Raw genomic sequence first — 13,904 nt, forward strand, 5'->3', positions numbered from 1 at the left:
GCATGTAGTACACTTGCCAATCCTCTCGTAATCTCGTTCAGAGGGCTATGTGGGTCTAAAGCAAACAAGCCATCAGATACTGCATCTCGGTAAACCCCAACTGTCTCACGTGTAAAGTGATATCTTGGGTACCTGGGTAGATGAGTGGTGGCCCATCTCTCGGGGATCTACCTACTAGAGTGAAACTCAGGTATGCATGATTGGCTGCTATGCCAATGGGCCGACTGGAAATCGTGAAACCTCGCACATCAGGTATCAATGAAGGAGATCCCATCGAGTAGTCCACCGTGCTCACTCCCCCTTTAGAGTTCCAGTTTGTGAGAGCATCTGATCCTTGCCATCTCGATAGGCCATTGTATATGACCAACCCATACGCACTCCCGAGTGAGGAAATGCCTGCCATAATCTGTAATCTCCCCCTCATCCTGTGCTGATCTCTGCAACCCTACATCCTCTGTCGTGATTTCCCGGTACATAGCCTCCTGAGTATCATACAGTTCTGTCTGCTCTGTGCCTGTACGTGCATTAAAGTCTCCCAATAGTAATATGTCTCCCATGCTGGCAAACCTCATGATATCATCATATAATGGAGTATAGGGTGACTCTCTTGATGGTGCAAACTTGGAGTGGGCTGGGGGAAAGTAGCATACCGCCACATATAGCTTGCGGAGCCCCTCTCTGCATATTCGGACCCAGATGTACCTCGCATCTGCATCTGTATGTACCACATGTATTTTGTCACGAAGCTCCTTCCTGAAAAGTATTGCCACTCCTCCAGATCCTCTGGTGCCTCCCACTGTGCGTGGCTGAGGGCGGAACACTGATTCCCATCTATAACCCCGCACGTCAGGAAGCCTCTTGTTTGTGCACTGATGGGTCTCCGTATACATAGCAATATCACTGTGTCTGAAAGTATCCTCAAAGCATCTTGCATCTGTTCTAAGGGCTCCATTGCAATTCCACACCGTGAATCGCAAGGTCTCATAGGTCGCGCACCGTCAGGTGGGACTCCTCTCCGTAATGATGACTCAGCCATCTCTGTATACCACCCATTTCCTCTCTTTCCTTGCCTCAAGCACACGTGGCATGTGTTCCTTCCGGTGTGCTATCTGTGCTGGTGTAAGGTCCTCATCCAAATAAATCTTTTCCCCCTTAAGGGCCATCCTTTTGGAGAGGAAGGTGTTCTTCTCCAAGTCGCCAAACCTGATGATCAATATCTTCACCCTGGTTTCATCTCTGCCCACTTGCCATGCTCCAGTAATGGGTACATCAATGGCTCCAATTTTTGTTGCAAGAGCTTTTGCATCCTCTTGGGGATTTCCCTTATCTTGCCAACCAACTACGCATACATGTAAGGCATGTGCCTGTCTCTTGGCTTCCTCTTCCAATGTAGCATTCATCACCTCTATTTTAGTGACTGGTGTATCCTCTACTTTAATCAATGGACTGACTTCCTCAATTTGTTTCTTTGTGGCACTGGCAATTTTAGCCCATGAATGCATTTCCTTCTCACCCGCAACCACTTTTGCCTTACATGATTCCAAAGTGTTTTGCATTTCTGTGATGTCTTTTTCGCGGTCAGCCATATATGTCTCAAGGTGCCTTCGTACGATGCAACCGTTGTGCCAATCTCCTGGAGCATGTCATCTTTCCATTTTTGCATCGCTTTTTCCATTTCTGTGTGCATCAAGGCTTGTGCTAATTCCATCTCAACCCATACTTGGGCTTGCATTTCTCCCTTCAATTGGGCATATATCTCTTCCTTAAGTGTTTCGTATATCACTTTCTTTTGGGCATGCATCTGCTCAGTCCATTCCTTTCAATCTCCTGTCGCATGGTGCTCATCTTTGTCCTTATGTGAAGCTGTAGCTCCTCATAAAGTGCCTCATCTCGTGGGGCCATCTTCGCAAGCCTTCGTGAGCCAGGGGACATGATCCCTTCCCTCAGTCTTCTGCGGTAGGCATTTGGTGCCTTTGTGGGGGTGTGAAAGATTCTTTCACCATCTGGTACTCCCTCCTGGGATTGAAACATGTTTCCCCCTAGTTGCTGCCTTGGGGGCCTGAGCAAGGGTGTGTGGGAAAAGGGGCGGACAGAGACGCCGTACAGCAGACAGGCGACTGCCTACACACATAGCAGGCAGAGGCGTGCAAACAGAGGCGCCACACAGCAGACAGGCGACTCCCTACACAGAGCAGAGAGAGGCGCGCAGGTGGGTAGCGCTGATAGAGAGAGAGAGACAAGGAGACAGAGATTGCGGACAAGATCACCTTGATTAATAGCAAGGGCCTTACAATGGCAACAGCCAGCAGATGGGCATTAAATGTGCTTACCCATGTACTATGCGGTACAATCAGTGATGCTCATTGTGTGCCATCCTCATCCATGTCAGTATACATGGAGGCCATATCCATATGCAAGGTGTAGGCGAACTATGTTCCTGGAGGATGTCCTGGCAGATCTGGATTTGATGGGAAGAGGGCCTCGGAGGATGGGTACGTCTGCCTCTCTCAAAGGATTGTGTCACGTGCGTGCCCGTGCCATGGCCAATCTTCAGCATGAAGCAGCAATTAAAGGAATAATTTATGATTATTTTGCCCAAGGACTGGCCGACAGCATGCAGTAGCTGGCCAACCAGCACTTCCAACATATATATAAGCATACGCTAGCATTTTCATTCATTCATTCAGCACCTTCAACATTTTGAAGAAGTAGATATCAGGCTGTGGATCAGTACAGCAAGGCTTCCGTGCATGCAACAGATTGTGTCTGATAACTCCACGTCTGCGAGGTGCTAGCAGGTCTCAGGTCTAGGCGGCACTCTTTTGGCGTGTGGGTGTCTTGTGCACGGTCTGTCAACCTCTCAGGTCGGCTGTGCTGAGAATTTGTCACATCCACCTAGAGAGGTCCCAACAAGTCAGTGATGGTATGACTGAGTGTTATCCTGCTAGGTGTATATATATATATATATATATATATATATATAAGCATAGGCTAGCATTTTCATTCATTCATTCAGCACTTTCAACATTTTGAAGAAGTAGATATCAGGCTGTGGATCAGTACAGCAAGGCTTCCGTGCATGCAACAGATTGTGTCCGATAACTCCACGTCTGCGAGGTGCTAGCAGGTCTCAAGTCTAGGGCACTCTTTTGGCGTGTGGGTGTCTTGTGCACGGTCTGTCAATCCCTCGGGTCGGCTGTGCTGAGAATTTGTCACATCCACCTAGAGAGGTCCCAACAAGTCAGTGATGGTATGACTCCTGCTAGTCATGACCCCCTGCCTGTAGCCTCAATGAGGCCTTTTGGTGCTGATGCAGCTCTACTAAATAAAGGCTCAAGCACTTCTGTTCTCTGCAGTGCGCTACTCAAGTATAGAGGCCAAAACTCTCCTTGAAGCGACAGTGAAACCTCCCTAGTATCTTGGGCATCTGAGAGGTACTGCTTCTCCGTCTCAACCTCCCCTGTAGTGCATATTCTGCAAAGCGGTACCTCTTGCGGTATTTACGTTGGCAGGGGTCTATGGGAGTATAAGAACCCTTATGCCAGGGACGTGCTAGAACCAAAAGCAACAAAAGCGACTAACTAGAAAGTGTGGCATGTGAGATCAATAGCTTGGCATATCAAGAAAACGTGTGGAATTTGTGCATGGGGCTTGACTGCATTCTAGATGTAACCGTATCCTGTATTGTCACGTGCCTTCATTACAGAGTTGTAACTTTATTTCTATAACCGATCCACAAGTATCCTGTTGTTCGTTCAATCCTGTTACAGATTTATATTCACAAAAATGTTCTTGTATTTTTTAATAATTGCTACAGAAGATTTACAGGCTGCCTATGTTTTTGGTTTTCTTTTCTGTAGGCTAAATTCCGCAAGAAAGAGCTACAAACACTTCGAAAAGAGCTGCAGCAAGCACAATGTGGTAATACAAATTTTTCTCTATCATGGATCAACTGTTTGCGTACTTTTACAAACCAAAGAGCAAGTTGTGTGTATCCCATAGTCTGAGTGATCATCTCATTCAATTTATTATCCCACCTTTCAGACACTACAGTGTCGGGGATATTGCCCCTTCCGGGCTCATGCAAGTGCAGCTTCTTTCAGAGCAGTGAAAGATCATTGGAGGCTACGCTTACGGATGTGCATGAAAACGATATTGATCAGTTGATATTTCGCCAGTTTCTGAGGAATGGTACTGGGCGCTGGACTTGCATTGTCTTGAACACATTCATTCTCACTCTGTTCTTTTGTAAAACCATAAATACTAAACCATAAGAGTTATTGAATTTGTATGTATGTAGTATCTGACTATGGCTGTATGTATGCCAGTTTCTAGTATCTAACATTGGCTGCATGTTTTTGGTCAGTGAACAGATGGGAGTATGCCAAGGATTGCAGAAAGAGCATTGTACGTGTGTGCTTGACAGAAAAATCCTACTCGAGCATCAAAATAAACTACTTTTAATGAAAGTCTGAGCTATTATGATATATTTTGAGCAGGTAGCCACATTTTTTAAAATGTGTAAAGCCAGAAGCTGTCAACTTGCTTTTCTGAACTGGAGAGAATCTTTCTATTTCTCTTTTGGGTTGTCCATTATAAACTATAGCTTGTGGGGCAAGTGCAGCCGTGCTATTGCTATAGATGGTGCACCTTCAATGAACTTGTCCCTCACGCTCGACTGCTGTGCATGACTATGTGAAGTATTGGACAGTAACTAGCCCTATTACGCAACATTTTGGGGGTTTCCATTTTCATTATGTTTCTATTGGTCAGAAGGTTTTTCCGGCAGCCAGTGGCGTTCACAAATCCACTCGCCCACCTCACTTGTGACCCCACCATTCATGCCAACATGCACCTGAGTTTTTGAAAAGGGTGGACACTCCATGAAAATTGTTAGGTATGCAAATGCAACACGTTCCCTTCAATCCATATTCTGATATTTTACCACCACACTATTAGCTGCACCTGCCATATACTTGACACACACCAGATTTAAGAAAAGACATTTGCCTTCCCACCAACTCCCCCACAAGCCGCCCCCGCACCATCGCTCCCCCCCGCAACCACCCCCCCCCCCCCCCCCCGCCCACGACTAGTCTCAAGATCCTCCCGTAGTTACCATTTTAACCACCCGAAGGTGCATTTTTATCCACCCTTAGGTGATGCCACCGAGAAGCACCTAGTGGGGTTTTGAACCCAGGACCTCTAGGTCCTAGACAAATACCTTCACCACTTGAGCTATCACCTAGTGGGGTTTTGAACGCAGGACCTCTAGGTCCTAGACAAATACTTTCACCACTTGAGCTATCAACCTCATTGGCGACGTTTGCATAATTTGCCTAGCTTGTGATTCCATGCGCCTTTGAAGCGCATGGCGTTTTGATTCCAGCTGCCCAAGCCCGGTGCCCAATGAGGTTGGCCACTTGATTGATTAAATCTGTGCTTGTAGCATGCCCCTTAAAAAAGAAGCATCCACAATCTCTTCTAGTGATGGTAAGGTAGAGTTTTATTTTCCTATGCAAGCTTAAATTTTACATGTGACCTCCCCCAACTTGCTTACAATGTTTTCCGATCCCAACAGCATTGGAAGGCTTGCAAGTTGAATTGGATATTTTCAATGGGGATGGTAATGGCTCTTGGTGGGCAAAAAAAGGGACCTTGGCACTTGCCTATGCCAAGTTTTGACAACTATGACAGAATCATGTCAATGAGAAGATGAGGCATCCCTCCAAAGAGTCATCACCTCTCACCACCAAGCTACATGCTTGTGGGCTTATGCTCCAGCTTTTTATAGAGGATGCCTATTACCCCTTATCAAGATTCAAACCAATTAGAGTTGTATGGTATCTATCTACAGGGTAGGACAAGCAACTAATACCAATTATGTTTTTTTTAACGACAGTGGGCAGCAGCAGCACTGGATTCGGATAAGGAGAATCAGCTTTCTGTAGCTTGTAAATTTCTTGTTGAGCTCATCGGAAAATTGAAATCCGTAAACCTCTAAACCTTTGGGGCTGGCATGAAATGTTCTTTATTCAATCTTTGTGATAGTTTTTTTACCCTAAAGACTAGCTTGCTGATGGTTCATAACTTGCTCAGGGTGCCAGTGATGGTGGATACTTGGCAGTATATGCACATCAAGCTGTTGAGTTTCTTCAAGGTAAGTGTAATAATAGCTGCTTTATGTTAATATGTTATACTCTTCTTAGTTCTCACTCATTTGGTTTAACTGAAGTTGAATACTCCCCCTTGACAATGAATTTGATACCAGAATATTTGGAGAAAGGTGCATTGGGCATTTATCTCAGCTAATAGTAGTGCCTGGACTAGTTTGCATAGGCTTGCTCAAATGCCAGCAGTGTGATGCATTTGGTTGCTGTTGAATAAAGGCCTTCACAATGCATGAGGGTGTGTTGATCTCCTGCAAGCACCTGAGCACAACCCAAGTAATAGTGAGACTTCTCCTCAGATGAACACTGGTCGCTGCTGATCGGGAGCTGATTTTCTGCTGAATGTTACTGATACAGGCTGCACTGGAGTGCTGATGGCAGGGACTGCTGAAGATGAAGAATGAGGGAGAGGGACGGGGACGGGCGGCGGACCCTTATATACGCCTCCTAAAGCAGGTCAGCTGGTCAGCCTATTGTCAGGGGCTGCGACCAGTCTCAGCTGCACTTTAGACACACAGGCCATATAGTCACCCTCGACTGGTGGGATATGTGGATGCTCTTCAGCAGGGACCACCTCCAGTTTGCCCTTTTTTTGCCTAGGACTTCTCCATATCTAGTACGTCTCGGTTGCTGCTGACGGCGGTGGGTGTTGGCTACCAACTCTACTTGGAGGAGGCTTGCTGTTAATGCTGCTCCCGCTGGGGAGGAAGGTGGGTAGGAATCGTTACCTTGGGTGCCGTATTTGAAATGTGCTCCTTCCCCCCCCTTCCATGTTTGGTGTGTCTTCGTTGTTGCCAACAGCCGGTGGGTTGCCAAGTCTACTTGGGGTAGGCTTGGGGTAGGCTTGCTGTCCATTTTGCTCTTGTTGGGGAGGAAGATGGGCCCCTCTAGCCACCTTCAGTGGGCTAGGGGGAAGCTATGGCAGGAGAAGGCTGGGGAGGTTGCTCGCGATCTTGGGCCCCTATGGCTGGTTCATGGGCAGGGGACGCCCACCCGTGAACCGTGTGAATGCCTTGTATTCTGACATGGTTTGTGGCATGTGAAGAGGTGGTAAATATTGATCTAAACCTTTGTTCTTTTTTGTAAAGGTTTTATAACGTTTACTTTTCACATTCATTAAAGTCGGGCACTGGCCATTGGCTAGTGCCCGGGCCCAAAGGACCCAGGTATGGGCCCAAAGGACCTATGGCTGGTTCACGGGCAGGGGACGCCCACCCGTGAACCGTGTGAATGCCTACATGGTTTGTGGCATGTGAAGAGGTGGTAAATATTAATCTAAACCTTTGTTCTTTTTTGTAAAGGTTTTATAACGTTGACTTTTTACATTAATGTAAATTAAGGCACTGGCCATCGGCTAGTGCCCGGGCCCAAAGGACCCAGGTATGGGCTGCCCAATTTGTGGGCACTCTTTTGACCAAGTAAACACACATAATTGTTTGTGGACACTAAAAAGAGGTGCCCACCATGGTTTAAGGTGGGGGATGACACTAAGTGGTTGGACCCCTCCACCTCCTGCCCACCTCACAAGCACACTACTTTTTCTCTCTCACATGTGAGGTTGGTGCATCCCTTTTTCCTCATCTTCAAGTCGACTATCATCCAGAGCTATTCAAGCTGCTGTACAGCTCCTAGTTGTGGTACAATTCTATCTGTACCTGCAGTATTTTCTGGAAGCCCTACTGTACTTTCTGGAAACCCTACTGTACAGCCTTGTGTACCTGCTGTACTTTCTGGAAACCGTATTCTACAGCCTTCTGTACCTGCTGTACAGCCTACTATACCGGCTGCTCTTTCTGAAAACCCTGCTGTACCTGCTGTTTTTACAACAATACCTGCTGCACCAGATGTACTTGCTGTGAACCGGCTCTGCATGTACTTGTTTGAGTACATGCTACTGTAAATCGCATATTAGTACCTGTTCATGTGCATGTATCTGTTTGTGTACGTACCTGCACCAAGGAGGCTTGAGACACGGTCTTTGCGAGTGTGTGAGCCAGGCTCCAGTACGAGAGCGCATGTTCGTGAATGGTCTCCAAAATGACAATTTCGTGTTCACTCCCCTCCAGGTGTATGAGACTGGTGGGCCAGGCTAATTTGACTCTTTCGATGAATCCGGCTTCGACAATCTACTCCGATACGCACTTGTTTGGGTAACTAGTCATTAAATTTGCATTTGCATTGGGTTATCTTGCTGGAAAGCCCTTGGAATCTTGTACACAGATTTAAAATACTCCAATAATATACTTTAGTAGTAAAGAGGGAGGGTGGTTCGGTCCATTTGCGGCCCCAGTGGTGGTGTACTCTGCAGGGCTTGTCTTTTGCAGATTTCTTGTGCAGTGATGTATCTTTCAGTTGTTTTGTGCATTGTGGCTATTACATTTTAAGTGTTGACGAGGATGGAAAACTTCTTATCTATGTTTCATTTTCAGATTATGCACACTCCAGGAAAGAAGAACATGGTGGCAGATGCATTGTCCAGAAAGCCATATGTGGCTACAATGTCAGTTGCCTCACATGGGGACTTATCTGCCATGCATGAATTGTACCATACAGATTCTAATTTTGGGCATATATGGACTGATTTAGTAGCTGGACATGTACATGCCTCTTATGTAATCAAAGAGGGAAGGATAACTGTCTATGTGTTGTGTCAAACATGAGGTCAAAGGTTATGGATGAGTGCCATGCTTCTCCGTATGTAGGACATAGAGGTATCATGCCTACTATGCATATGATTGAGTGCTATTTCTTTCGGCCAAGTATGTGAAAGGGTATTGAGGAATATGTACGTGAATGCATCACATGTCAGAAGGTCAAGTTTGAGAGACAAAAGGCTCTAGGTTTGCTCCAACCGTTGTCTATTCCCTCACAACCATGGGAAAGTATTGCAATGGACTTTATCGTGGATTTTCCTCATACTCAGTAAGGCAATGATGCTATTTGGACCATTGTTGTGACAGGTTTAGCAAGCATGCACACTTCTTGCCAGTCAAAAAGACCATAAGCCTGAGCATATGGTCAAGATATTTGTGGCACAAGTGTTCAAACACCATGGTATGCCTAAGTCCATTGTGGGGGATAGAGATCCCAAGACTACGAGCCTCTTTTAGAGAGCTTTGTTTGACAGTATGGGCACTAAGCTGGACTTTTCGTTGGCTTTCTTTCCCAAACGGATGGGCAAAGTGAGGTTGCAAATTCAGCTACGTTGGATCTCCTTAAGTGCTATGTTGTACATCAGAAAATTGCGTGGGAGAAGTATTTATTGTTGGTAGAGTTTGCAAACAACAACACAATGCATGCGACATCAAAAAGATGATTGGGTATTGCTGAAATTTGAGAAAGCAAGACTTCGTAAGAGGCCAAGAAAGGAGGGAGCATGCCCTAAGCTCTCTACTCGGTATTATGGACCTTTTAAGGTGATCAAGCAGATCAATGAGGTTGCTTTCTAGCTTGCATTGCCTGATCATTGGAGGATTCACAATGCCTTTCATGTGAGTCTATTGCGGAAGTATGTGGGGCTAGAGCCAGAAGAGCCTGTATAGAAGAGCTGCTAGAGGTTGATGAGCTAGAGGAAGTTCTTCAACTTGAGTAGATTGTGTTTCGCAAGGAGAGAGAGCTACCTCTGGTGGTAAGCTTTCCAGGAGATACCTTGTGAAGTTCAAAAACCACTTGCCTATCGACACGAAATGGGTTGATAAAGACTACTTCAGAGATTATCCATAGCTTCTTTAGGCATATTTGGAGGTTTTCAGTTGAGGAAGTTGGGGGGGATGTCACCATTTGGCCGCCCAAGTGGCTCTCTCATATTTTGTGCCAAAGTATGGGACGCTTGGGAGCTTCCTGTCGCCTGCACTGAGGCTAGGACTTGTGTCACTTACGGGAGGCTAGGCCTTGTGTCACCCGTAGTGTGGCTAGGACATGGAACCCACTATCAAGCATCCTAGTTTAGGCCTCTCACTAAGCTGACTCTGTGCGCGGGAAGACGTGGTATCTACAGGTTCTAGGAACGAGAGATGTATCCATTGCATAATGCATGTGCACACATCCCTGCTTGCTTGAAATTGATTTCGTGCGACTTGTTTTCGTGTGATTGCTTGCCATGACATGTCGAGTTCACAGGCAGGGGACGCCTACCCATGAACCGTTCGAATGCCTTGTATTTTGACATGGTTTGTGGCACGTGAACATGTGGCAAGTATTAATCTAAACCTTTGTTCTTTATTGTTCACATTCATTAAAGTCGGGCATTGGCCACTGGCCAGTGCTAGGGGCCCAAAGGACCCAGGTATGGGCCGCCCAGCTTATCGCACTCTTTTGATCAAGTAAACACACATAAGTGTAAGTGGACACTAAAAAGAGGTGCCCACCATAGTTTAAGGTGGGCAGTGCCACATGGCGCTAGGAGGTTGGACCCCTCCACCTCCTACCCACCACACAAGCACACGATTGTTTCTCTCACCAGGCTTAGTTCCGTACGTCGTACGGACAGATTCGTACGTACGAATCGTACCGTACGGTACCGTACGTATCCGTACGATTAGGTACGAAAATCGCCTGTTTCTGCCCGTTGGAAGTGGCCGTTTCTGTCCGTTGGAAGTAGCCGTTTTCTGCCCGTTTTCTGCCCGTTGTTTGCCTTCATCTCTCTTGAGTCCTTCTATAAAAGCCTCAAGGCCCAAGCCTCTCCTCCATCTACTCCAAGCAAGCCTCAAGCACCAAGCCCTACTCCAAGCCTCTCCTCCACCCTCCTCCACCCTCCTCCAAGCTCCTTCCATCCCACTTGAGCCTCTACTTCAAGTTCTCTTCCTCCAAGCTCTTCCCATACTTCATCTTCTCTACGCTCTCTCCTCTACTCCACGCTTCAGCCCTTCTCTTATCCATCATGCCTCGGGAGAAGCATGAGGCTTTTGATTTGCATTGCCTCAATGTGGAGAAGGACACCAAGAAGTCCAACTCCCATCATTGGACATGCCGATATTGCGGCAAGTCATACACTAGTGGAACAACAAGGCTTCTCCAACACCTTTCGAAGATTGGGGGACAAGTTGCCCCATGCAAGGAGATTCCGCAAAGCATTGCCGATGACATTTCGTGGAAGATGAGCCGCGGCTCAAATTCAAGTAGAGGAGCATCATCAACACGCGCACCGGCACCACCACCGGCACCACCATCGGCACATGATGAAGCGGCCACCGGCTCTTTCATTGGTGTATCCTCCACTGCCACTTCCACGGATGCACGGTCCGCCTCCGCACCGGGCAAAAGGCAAAGGGTGGTGGAGCGTGAAGGGGTGCAACCCTCTCTCCACCAAGTCACGGGTAGTGTGAGAGGTTCGGTTGCATTCCTTAAGGAGCGGCAACGCCTTGCGGAGATAGAGATTGCTCGCACCATTATTGAATGCAATCTTGCCTTCAATGTACTCCAAAAGGAGCAATGGAAGAAGATGGTGACGGCGATTGCAAATGTGGGCCCATGTGAGGGGTGGACGGGGGTCTCTTACACGGCTATGCGCACAAGGAAGATTGATGAAGAGAAGGAGAGAATTGATCGAGCCCTTGACCCGATTCGAGCCGCATGGACGAAGTATGGATGTTCTATTCTCACAGATGGATGGAGTGATCAAAGGAAGCGTGGCATTATCAACATCCTTGTGTCTTGCCCGCTTGGCACATACTTCTTGCGTGCGGTTGACACCGGGAGAAGGGGGAGAAAGACAACCGGGAGTTTCATCTACCGCCATATTAGGCAAGCGATCATAGAGGTAATCATTATTTTACTTAAGTGTGGCTGATTTTGTCATTTGTGCAAAGCCCTCAACTCATATGATTTATCTACCATGTAGGTTGGGGCTCAAAACGTGGTGCAAGTCATCACCGACAATGCATCAAATTGTCGATGCATGGGCCGCTTGCTTGAGGAGGAATTCCCCACCATTGTGTGGACTCCATGTGCGAGTCATTGCATTGACTTACTCATGGAGGATGTGGCGAAGCTCGGCTGGGTGAAGAGGATTGTGCAACAAGCTACATCTATTGTCAACTTCTTCATGCTAAAGGTGAAGGTGCTTGCTATGTTTCGTGAGCATAGCAAGCTTGACTTGAAGAAGCCATCGGCCACCCGCTTTGCCTACATGTGGCTGGTTTTGGAGCGTCTATATGATGTGAGGCCCGCCCTTCGCCAGACAGTTGTTTCCACCATGTGGAACGATTGGGATGAGCACGTCACTGAAGAGGCCAAAGCCATGCAACGCTTTTGCCTAGAGGAGAGATTTTGGGCTAGAGTCCGAGCAATTGTCATTGCTATGACTCCATTCTATAGGCTCTTGCGGATGACAGATTGCGAGGGGTCCACCATGGGCCTTCTTGTCCACTTCTTTAGAGCTGCCCTTGTGGAGTTGGAGGCTTGCACAGACATTACATCTGAGGAGCGAGCACAAATCATGGAGATTGCACAGAAGAGATGGAGGTGGATGCACAAACCAATCCACGGGTTTGCAGCATTGGTACATCCAGCCTACAAGTCTCCAGTAGTTTGCACCGATAGGGAGCTTCGACAAGATCGGGATGCATATATGCTTCGAGCTGTGCCAGTTTGATGAGCACAATGCCTTTCTAGAGGAGTTGGGCTGCTATGTTGATCAGAGAGGTCAAACCTCCTTTTCGTCTCCCACTTGCTGGAGGAGGGAGTCACTTGTGAAGCCCCTTTTTTGGTGGGACAATTTTGGGTATGGACTAGAGCATCTCCAACCCATAGCCTTAAGGGTCCTAGCCCAGGATTGTTCTTCGGGTGCATGTGAGAGGAACTGGAGTTCCTATTCTCTCATACACACGAGGATACGCAATCGACTGAGCACACGACAGTTGGAGCGGTTGGTCTACTGCCGCACTAACTTGCGCATGATGCAGGGCATTCTTAGTATGGGTAGTCCCAAGCAAGTAAGTGACAAGTCTAGACTCTAACTTGTCATGACTCATAACTTTTAAGTTTTGTGTACACTGTACAGACTCTAACTTTTGTGCCTTAATGTGTAGGTCAATGTTGACACTTTCACCTTGACGAGTGAAAACTTTGCAAGTGTCAATCAACAACCTGATGAGGAGGAGGAGGCAATCTTCGTGGAGCTCTATAGTGAGCTTGTGGCAGCAGATACTCGCAGCACCAGGAGTCAGCATGGACGGGGCCGAGCAGTTGGAGTTCATAGGCCTCCGCCTTCGACATCGGCAAAGGGTGGCCTCCTCACATATGTGAGGCGGGGATCCTCGAGCTCCAATCCCCGCCTTCATGATGATATTCCATTGCCCCCTCATGATGATACCCCACTGCCTAGAGAGCCCTTGTTTGATGATGATGGCAACCTACTTAGCGAGAATGATCCCCAGAGTGTCTCGTCCACCTTCGAAGAGTCCTCTTCAGAGAACTCTCTTGATGGACACTCTAGTAGTGATCATGTTGATGATCATGCAGATGTTGGTGATGATGTAGACTTTTGATATGTTATAGCTCTCTAGGCATTGGGCATCTATCTCCTTCTAGCCCATCGATGATGTATTGTAGTATGTAGTATCATGTATGTACGCATGTTGGCGGTCGCCCATGCCATGAGTTTTTGGCCTATCCTTTTGTAGCAATTTTGTACTCTAATGGCATGATGACATTATGTTCATGGTTCTACTATTTTGTAACTTCTTGTCTACAATTTTTAAGTTTAGGAAGTATTTTTTTAAAAAACATACTAAT

The 13,904-nt window shown here is 47.0% G+C and overlaps 2 protein-coding genes across 3 annotated transcripts in view; both read left to right on the top strand.

Annotated features, from left to right (window-relative positions):
• MPS1 (multipolar spindle 1) overlaps positions 1-13,904 on the top strand; it is a 45,050-nt gene that overhangs the window by 15,344 nt on the left and 15,802 nt on the right. For both annotated transcript variants that reach the window (XR_015268000.1, XM_086812941.1), the window contains exons 2-6: positions 3,861-3,921; positions 4,045-4,191; positions 4,367-4,407; positions 5,903-5,992; positions 6,100-6,160. Coding sequence is in view for 1 of the 2 variants with exons in the window: in XM_086812941.1 (XP_086669067.1) it covers positions 3,861-3,921; positions 4,045-4,191; positions 4,367-4,407; positions 5,903-5,992; positions 6,100-6,160 (400 nt within the window). In the remaining variant the exon portion in view is untranslated. The remainder of the gene's footprint in view (positions 1-3,860; positions 3,922-4,044; positions 4,192-4,366; positions 4,408-5,902; positions 5,993-6,099; positions 6,161-13,904) is intronic.
• On the top strand, positions 10,943-12,083 carry LOC147629054 (uncharacterized). The gene has a single exon (XM_086812278.1). It carries the CDS (start codon positions 11,050-11,052, stop codon positions 11,956-11,958), a length of 909 nt encoding a protein of 302 aa, XP_086668404.1. The 5' UTR covers positions 10,943-11,049; the 3' UTR covers positions 11,959-12,083.

Source organism: Cibotium barometz, chromosome 18, assembly GCF_041138505.1.
Source record: "Cibotium barometz isolate CiBa-2024 chromosome 18, ASM4113850v1, whole genome shotgun sequence".
Lineage (NCBI taxonomy): Eukaryota > Viridiplantae > Streptophyta > Polypodiopsida > Cyatheales > Cibotiaceae > Cibotium > Cibotium barometz.

Bases quoted from the DNA above. Each gene is read 5' to 3' on its own strand.
- LOC147629054 (XM_086812278.1), top strand. From the start codon at position 11,050: ATGCCTCGGGAGAAGCATGAGGCTTTTGATTTGCATTGCCTCAATGTG.